The 9,686-nt window shown below is 40.4% G+C and overlaps 1 protein-coding gene across 5 annotated transcripts in view; it reads left to right on the plus strand.

The window, feature by feature from the left end:
* LOC117576483 (acetylcholinesterase) overlaps window positions 1–9,686 on the plus strand; it is a 36,086-nt gene that overhangs the window by 18,717 nt on the left and 7,683 nt on the right. For all 5 annotated transcript variants that reach the window (XM_034261256.2, XM_034261255.2, XM_034261258.2 and 2 more), the window contains 4 exons: window positions 907–1,049; window positions 1,448–1,597; window positions 5,522–5,685; window positions 5,833–5,996. In XM_034261256.2, coding sequence (XP_034117147.2) covers window positions 907–1,049; window positions 1,448–1,597; window positions 5,522–5,685; window positions 5,833–5,996 — 621 coding nt within the window. The remainder of the gene's footprint in view (window positions 1–906; window positions 1,050–1,447; window positions 1,598–5,521; window positions 5,686–5,832; window positions 5,997–9,686) is intronic.

Here is a 9,686-nt window from a genome sequence, read left to right on the forward strand (position 1 = left end):
TCTCATATTACTGATAATCAGCGATTTGCATCAATTAGATAACAATTTGCGATTTAAAGCAAATTGCTTTAAACTGCGGAAATTCAAATTCGAAAAGCAATTTCATGTTTGTGTGGAATCTAACATAATTTGCGCTTGCTTTTCATATTCTAATTTAATGTGTGAACTCAGTTACTGTGCCGCATCTTTCTTGGAAATCTTGAGGCTTTAATAGAATTAAATCAAACATCATCAAATTGGCTACAGTCAAAACCTGATGGCTGAAGGGGCGCCACATATTCTCCTGCCATCTTGTCCACCCACACATAAGCACTCAAGCATAACCTCACACACACATCTCTTATTGGCAGTTGGTGTTGTTGCTGTTGCTGTTGTCGTTGTCGTTGCCTCATAGACAGCAATTATGGCTCGTTAGTGTGTTCGTATTTGAAGTGTGCAAGAGACAATGCCAACAGCAACAACAAAAACAACAACAACAATAACAACAGCAGCAACAACAAAACAATAACATCGGACGGCAACAACAAGTGCCATAAAAATTAAGTTAATAAAAGGCAACGAGAGGCTTTGTTCTTGCCCTCGTTGTCGTTGCTGTTGATTTTGTTTATTCTATTTCACCCTTTGGCCACATTTCACCCACTCGCATTGTTGTTCTTGTTGTTGTTGTCATTGTTTTGGTTAATGCAGCGCTTTGTGTCCTTGGCACGGCTCGTTGATTGTTCCCCAGGATCTCATATTGGTAATTGTTTTTGAATTTGTCCACACGCTGTACGCAGTACACTGTACTCTGTACTCTGTACTTTGTACTATGTACTCTCTACTCTGTATTCCGACATGTATGATAAAGCACATTATTTTATACCGACCTAATTGAATATATCGTTATTTGTTGTGTTTGCTTTACAGGCACCTACTTCTTGCTGTACGATTTCATCGATTACTTTGATAAGGACGATGCGACCGCATTGCCACGTGACAAGTATCTGGAAATTATGAACAACATCTTTGGCAAGGCAACGCAGGCGGAACGTGAAGCCATTATCTTCCAGGTAAATCACATTGCGTAAGCACAGCACACAAACTGCAGTTGCCTCTGCAACTGGCACTTACCCAAGTCAATTGCAACCAAAGTGCGTCAGCAGTTTGTAGTTGTCAACCGCAGCAGAAACAGCACCAGCAACGGCAACGGTAACCGCAAAGGTGCCTTGCCACATGCTGCACTGATTTCTCGAAATCCTTTCTGCGCAATCGAGTTAAATGGGACGTTGATTTGATAAGTTTACAATTCGAAAACTAGATTATCGCCTTAGGTGTTATTTTATTTGGTGGCTAAATGAAGCTTAGTATTCAATAAAGTCAAGGCCAGATAAAGCACTAAGCACGGCAATTTTGAAATAATACTTGTATGTATTCATCACTTTAATTGAATATTCTTTATTTTTTGCAGTATACCAGTTGGGAGGGCAATCCTGGATATCAAAATCAGCAGCAAATTGGACGTGCTGTAGGCGATCATTTCTTCACCTGCCCCACCAATGAGTACGCACAGGCGCTGGCCGAGCGAGGCGCCTCGGTGCATTACTATTACTTTACACACGTGAGTAGTGGGTGTCCTTAAATGGGAAAATGGGCATGGCATTGCGGCACAGCCTTCTGCTGGCAATTCATTAAATATTTCGCAGTCTTTGACACGTAAGACGGCGTTGAAGCGCGTTTGTCCAATCGAAATGCGGTCAAATGGGGCGCCATAGGCAACAAAATGAAAAAAAAGAAAAGAAAACAAGAGTTCACACACATACAGCGAAATGAATCGGGGAGGGAAAAAAATAAAAGTAAACGCAGCTAGGTGCAATTTGTTTGTCATTAAAATTGCACACAAGGCTAATGGTGAGTCGAGCCTAAGTGGCTACCTGCAACAGTAACGACAGCAACAGCAACAGCAGCAACAGCAACAACAGCAACAACTGCAACTGCTGCAACAGCAGCAGCAAAAGCGAAAGCAACGTAAAATGTCAACATTACGTTGTGCATTATTAATGTCTACCGGTTGGTTTGGGATCCCTTAGTCTCGGTAAAAGGTGGAAAAAATATAAACTTCATGCGGAGTGAATGTAAATATCACGCGCTGATTTTTAACTGGGATTTAATGGTGCCAATAACCAAAAGGAATATGTGATAAAACTTCGATAGAGAGAAACTTAATTACTATAACTGGAAATGTTGTTAAATATTTAAAATGTTTAACTCAATGAAAAACTCAAATCGGAAATACCAAAATAAATAGAAACTTTACCAATTCATATTTAAGCTAATTTAATTTTAAAGTTAGAAGTTTAGTTAGACAAAAATTAATGAATTTATATTTTCTTCGTAACTTTCAATTATCTATAAACTTAAATTTATAATTTTATTATTTCGTTCGAATATATATTTCTATTGTGAACTTCAAGTTAAAAGAACTCATTTTGTCCGGAAATTAATTGTTTTTATTTACTTATCAGATTGACCAAACTACATAATAAATATGGTTAGCAATGAGCTATAGATCAGGCCTTTTTTTCCTAAGTAAAATTTACATTCTCGTCGATAAGCAAGAGGTCAAGTAGCTGCCACCTTGCTGTTAATGAACTTGACATTTCTTTTGTTTGTATTTGTGGTAAAAGAGTTACAAGCTTTTGATAGCTGCTCGCAATCAATATGATTACACCTTAGAATGTGACACCTAGCTAGTAACTTACATAGTTGTAGGCGACGCGTCGCTGTCTTCGGGTTGACAAACAATAACAGTGCCTATGCCCCGACAACCTTGGCCGCCATAATTATGGTAACAAAAAGTTTCGCTCAATACACACCCATAAACACACTCACACACTGACACACACACTCGCACAAGGACAACGCCAATTAAAGTACACGCACTGCCTACTGCCGGGCAGTCTGTCTTGTCCAGTCCAGTCCTGTTCTGTTTTATTGTGTGCCTGGGTTTGGGTTTTGGACCTGTGCCCGGGACTCAGCCACAGCCACAGCGACAGCCACAAACACGGACACAGACATGGACACGGACACGGACACAGACACAAACGCATACAAACGACCACAGCTAAAGCAGCTGTCGTCGTTACAGGGGCACGAACCGAGAGCCGTGTCCGGCTGGCGTGGTGGGAGGGTTTGAGAATGCGGGGCTAGTGATTGAGAGAGCGGGGCGGTTGCCTAATGAAACTTCAATTTACGAGGTCACGGCCTGTACGGCCTGCACGTGTGGGGCATAATTTGACTCAGTTATTTGGTTAAAGGACTGCGGCTGCTGCAGTCCTAATGATTAACAAATAGGAATGCGCAGTATTAAGCATACGCCGTGTGCTCCTATTGATTTTCTCATAGCGACAATGCGTAAATCTTAATAAGTAATTACAAATGACAGACGATATTGAGTCGTTGTATTAGTATACTACATTTGTATATGTATATGGTATACGATAATACGAGAGTGCTTACGGCAAATTGGAGTTTTGGAAAAATCAATAATACGCATACGTCGTGTAGTGCGGCGTGTCTTGAGGCCAATGTTAATAAAGAACTTGCACTGCCTGTGCTTGTTAAGTCATTTAAGGCTGATGAGTTGTTTTTGTTGTGGTTGTTTTCATTTGATAGAGCACACGGCATGAGCAAAGTGCGTGTGAAAAGTTAACGTTCGACCGTTGTGGCCTGCTTGGTCGTTGCATTGTTCATATCAAATCGCCTGTTAATAATCAAGTCGCCCCGATGGCAGTGGCAATCGAAGTGCCAGTTGGTTGTGGTGGTTGTGGCAAGTGGCTGTGGCAGTGACAGTAGCGGTAGCAAGTAGCTGTGGCAAGTGGCAAGTAGCTCTGGCCGTGGCAGTAAATAGCTGCCAACAACTGGGGCCCGAAATGAAAAGCAAATAAAATTAGTTTTAATTACAGCCTTCAAGTTGCTGCAACAAAACTCGTAACTCATTTCGCCCATAAACGGGCTACTGATGATGGCAAAGGCAACAGCGACGACAAGGCGGTGGCCATAGCGACCTTTGGCCACGCGCCTCACAGAGCATCACAAATGGGGTCGCCAGCTGGTAGAGTGCTTGCTGCCAGATTGTCTATTTCCATGGCTGCCACTGGCGACGCCCTCTTGACAGCTCCTGCTGACTATTGCAGCAACGTGCAACGTGCTTGGCACTTAAATAAGTTTTGATACTCCATTCAACGCGGCAGCAATGGCATTTCTCATTATTGCCAATTCCGTGTCCTGTTGCCTGCCATTGGCCTGCCAGGACCTCGCTCTTAGCCTAACTGCGACTTCAACTACGACTCAAACTCGAAGTCCGAGTTCAAGTCCTGTCCTTAAATCAAAAACAGCAAAAGCAAAACAAAAAGAAAAAAATAATAGAATTTCTTTTCTCTCCGACTGCCATGCACAATTCTTCATTATTTGCCATCAAGCTTCGAGTACTCGTGTTTGTGTAGTCCAGAACACAGCACCAACAACAGCAAAAGCAAAAGCAATGGAGCATATATTTTCAGGAGCTTGACAGCCACAGAAGGGAGCTCAAGGAACAGAGGGAGCGAGAACAACATTATCCCTGGCATATACTGGCTGCAATTCATTAAGTGACTTGGCCAATTGGCTGCCACGTTGCAGTTGCTTTCAACTGGTAAATTGCTTAAGTGGACAGCTGCTTACAATGAACAGTGTGCTTCATAGAAATTTGCGAACTATCAGAAAATTTTAGTGCTAAAAATATGCTGTTTAATTCAAAGTTAGATATTCGAGCTGACATAATATAGAAAATTGTAAGTTTATTTTTTATCAGCTTAGGCTTCTAACAAAAGTATAAATTAAATAAACTATTTAATTGTGAGTGTTCACTGTAACTTTGAGCTGACCATAGCTATACATTCTCGTTGACCAAATAGCTGTGGCTTACTCCCGTTGTTGCTGTGGCTTTTGTGGTTGCTGCATTGTGGTTGTGGTTAATGAAGAAATTATGTGAGTTGTCATTGTCCGTTGGTCATTTCGACGTCAAAACGTATGAGGATAATAGCCAAACCAAATGTTTTAATATCCTAGTGGAGATATCTCAGCCAAGGGAGATTCAGGTTCTATTTAGAATTGTTATACAATTTGAAGAAGACATTTGAATACTATTATTCGTGTGGAGGTGCCACCATATGCCAGTTGCGAGTTTTACAAGCAACCAAACATTTGTTATTTATTCATTTCATGTGAGTGTGTGTGTGTGTATATATTTTTTTTTGGCGCCACGCGACATGCTGCGACAATATTTACAATTTGCCGAGCGCGCGCGAGCGAGCGAAATCAAATAAATAAATAAAAAGGGTGGATGTTTATCTGCATAATTTCTGGCTAAGTTTACGACAATATCGTCCTGGCGGACTGACAAGCCGTGGTCTTGCTCCTCTCTCCCATATATATATCTGGTATATATGTATCTCTTATAACATCCCTCTCTCTCTCTCTTTGTTTCTCTCTCGTTTCTTTATAGCGCACCAGCACATCGCTGTGGGGTGAGTGGATGGGCGTGCTGCATGGCGATGAGATTGAGTACTTCTTTGGGCAGCCGTTGAACACATCTCTGCAATATCGACCTGTGGAGCGTGAGCTGGGCAAGCGTATGCTCAACTCAGTCATTGAGTTTGCCAAGACGGGGTAAGTGTAGTGTTGACAACAAAAGAGCTTTCGCTGCTGGCTGTCCAGCACATAGAGCTTTAAGCTTACTGCCATAAAATAGCGAGTTCCACAACCCATTTTGCTATAAACCCAAAAATAATGCGAGCTTTCGTTTCGAACTTACAGCAATCCCGCTCTAGATGGCGAGGAATGGCCCAATTTTTCGAAGGAGGATCCCGTGTATTATATTTTTAGCACGGACGATAAAATTGAGAAACTGGCACGCGGTCCTTTGGCTGCGCGTTGCTCCTTCTGGAACGATTATTTACCGAAAGTCAGAAGTTGGGCAGGTGAGTTGTGCTACACCAATAAAAAGTGTTGAATGTCATTCAAAAATGTACTTGTATTTATTGTGTTTACGTCTGTGTATATAATGTAATATATTCAACAAATGCTTTAAAAGTATTCTCGCTCGTGTGGGGCATTCTACTTTTGCTTCCTTTTGGTACGCGACTTTGGCATACAATTAACACAAAGGCAATACATATTTTGCTTATATGTATATTTTTACGACACGCGTCTATAGCTGTTGTCTGGACTGAGAATGCCGCACCCTAACACCATGTTTTCTAATCTGAACTTGATCTTGCCATACCCTGCAATACGTATAGCAGGTGTCCCATAATGTTATTGTGTAAATCATCTTTACTTTATTAAATAGTTGAAGTAGTAAGCCTATCATTTGTAGAGAAACATGATCATATAAAAATTTGAATAATCATACAAATTAGTCAAGAGAAGCCATCGAAAGAAATGAACCAAGGTAGAGTACAATATTGTCCGATCATACTCAGTTCGAAGTGACATTTACTGCTTATTTTCGATTTTAGCTGGCTTCTCGTGTCAATTAACATGACAATTCGTAAGTTCGATACAGAACATTAAGGCGCAACGCGCTCCATTTGCAAGGTAGATTGATTGGGTGTCGCGGTATTACAGTTATGTTACTTATGTATGGGAATATAAGTGGCTTTCGGCAGTGGTTAGTGGGAAGGATGAATCATTTGGCAATTTTTATTCCGGTGAAAGATTTTTTTTATAGTTTTGCTTTTAATTTATTGCATTTATGCGTAGCAACGTTCGCAATTTTATTTATTGCCATGTCAGTATTTTAAAATGTGCTCATCAATCAGTGAAATGAGTTTCAGGTTCGAGATGTGAGCTACGAGTTGTGAGTTGCGCGTTACGAGTTTCAAGCTTCAAGCTTTAAGCATCGTGTTTCGCACTGTGCCAAGACGTGAACGGTCAGCGTTGACTAACTGACTAAGTGACAGCCAGCGGACGAGTGACCGAAAAAGAAATTTAAATATAGCGGCCAGATAGCATGCATATGCATGGGGCTGACAATGATAAATCAACAAGAGTCCGACTATATAAAGCACATAGAGAGATACAGGCTCAGAGCTATAGATACAGATACGAATGATACTTAAGATATTTAGTATATGCATTAGTTATGGTGGGCGTCATCCGATTGTAAAAGTTTTTAAGCTGCTCCATTAAGATGCGTAGACAAGTTTATGGTGTCAAGTGAAAGATGAGTCTAAGTCTCAGTCACAGTCGCAGTCGCAGTCGATACTAAATCCATCGTATACATATATGTAGTAGTTGTTGTCGCTGTAGTTGGTTGTGGAATCGATGTGGTCGCGCCAAGATGTCTGGTATATTCGTTGGTTCATTTCAACTGATACAAAAGAGAATTAGTGTTTCACAAATTAATAAAATTTAATTTATGCTAATTTCTTGTGTTGTGTGTATTATGTTGTTTTTTTTTTCGTTTCTTTCTTCGTTTTTCAACTTTTTGTTGACTTTTAGCGCTTATTTTGTGGCTTGTTTGATTTTACATAAAAGCGAGCGATCGATCCAGCGATCGAGTATGCAAATTTCATCTGGCGAATTCGACTCCCCTCTGAGCAAATGGGATGGGTTAGCAGCAATTGGTTTGCTGCCTGGTTAAGGCCAGCTGCCTATTGAATATGCTGATGATCAATGGGTTGTACTGTGCCAAGTTGTAACTCTTGGGTATCCAGCATCGTTGAAGTAAAAGCTGCTCGGGCCATGGTAAATGGTGACGTTGGTCGGCAGAGCTCTTACTCCTCATGTGGTTGGTGTTGGTTACCGGTTCTTTTGGTTAATTAATTAATTTGCATTTTGATATGTAGCGGTTGATTCTTTGTTGCCAAAGCGCTTGCCAACACGCGCCTCATTTACTATAATGACCATTTAAAATTTCACCAAAAACGTCAGCGCTATTTGTGCTAATCCATTAAACGAGAACTGGTCCCGCGCGATTCCTGAGCGTCCTGAGCGCTCTGTGAACGCACCAGACTAGCTGGCACCGCGTATAATCAGATTATCATTATCGCAGCCATTTCGAGTGACAAGCCAGGGTATATGACTGGGTACAGAAACCGAAACAGCAACAGATACAAATGTGAATAAAAGCACAGATACAGATACAACTGACAAAGAGCAGGGGGGCTCGAAGAGGAGGTCGGCGAGTGTCATGTCATAATTCACGCGCACGCGTGAATGCCCAACACCCGACACCCGGCTCCCGGCACCCGATGTCCGATGCCCAGCGAAGTGTTGCCATACGAAAAGTATCTTTTGTTGCTTTGTATCGTTTGCATTTGTATGAAGTTAGCTATTATACTGACTCGTTGGCCGGCTGGTCGCTTGGCCTTTTCTCTTTGATTTGCTACGCTGCGCTTAAGCGCGAGCTGCGGTTTCGTTTTGTTGATTTGCGCTGCTTTTAGCGACACGTGTTTCAAATGTTCACTTTGTTTGATTTTTGATTATTTTCGGTGTATAGTATATACTCGTATGGCGCGCTTGGCTGTGCCAATTTATTTCTTGATTATCTGCGCATATAATCTACGATTTGGTCAGCCTTTTAAATTCAAATTAGCAAGCATTAAATGCACGCGACAAGCTTAACCCCACCTCCACTCCACCGCCTGATGTTAAGGTGTTCGCATACAAATTAATATACAATATAGATACAACAACATACATAGATACTCGCAGCCATATTTCAAATTTATGGTGCTAAATCGTTGAAAATTGATTTTGATTTCGTTACATATTAAACAAAACTGTTTTGTATTTCGTATTTCGTATTTCTTTTTGCATATTTAATTTATATTTTAAGACCAGCACATGCACTTTAAATTAAAAATAACACACTCGAAATGAAATATAATTAAGTTGTTAAACGTAGAGATTAGTGTGAGGCGGTACTGAACTTCAATGAGAGAAAGATGCCGGCCGGCTTTAGATTGGTCTTTGGTTGCGTATAAAATAACAAGTTTGTTATCTTAATATTTAAACAGCACACTAAGTTGGCCGACGGGTTTGTTGTCTATATATTTTGAGGGCAATCTGTGTGTTCTTTTATGCCAACTGAAATTCGATCACTTGGCAGGGCAAGTCTCTTCTTGTGTGCCAGTTGAAAGTTAATGTTATTGACGAACGAGTTTCAAAATGAATTAGCAAATCGGTTATAAATTTTGTATCTGTACTAAATGAATATATGCGATAACCAGAAAGAAATACAAGTAAAATAACGCAAGCCAGACAAATTGCTAGGATTTTTAGTTAAGGTAAGTTCGCGTGAAATTCGTTTAAGTTATTCCCATTTTGATTTCAATGCACCAAAAACCGCACCAAAGCTACAATTAAAATGCTTTCAATTAATTATCATTTGACTATTAATGATTATTTTGATTGCTTCTGTTCTGTTTAAACAGATTTAGGCATAACGATGAGGAAGTATAATATAATTTTTATTTTGCTTATAAAGTAGTTGCAGGCCTTAAGGAGTAGCATGCAAATTGAGCCGAGTTGGCAACAACTTTTTCTTTCAGAAACGCCACATAGTCAAAGCAGCTCATTATCAATCAATTCAAATCATTTCCCCAGAACTGCTAGTTAAAATCCACTTTGCTAATCAATAGATATCTCTCAATTATTTACAG

Source organism: Drosophila albomicans, chromosome 2R, assembly GCF_009650485.2.
Source record: "Drosophila albomicans strain 15112-1751.03 chromosome 2R, ASM965048v2, whole genome shotgun sequence".
NCBI lineage: Eukaryota > Metazoa > Arthropoda > Insecta > Diptera > Drosophilidae > Drosophila > Drosophila albomicans.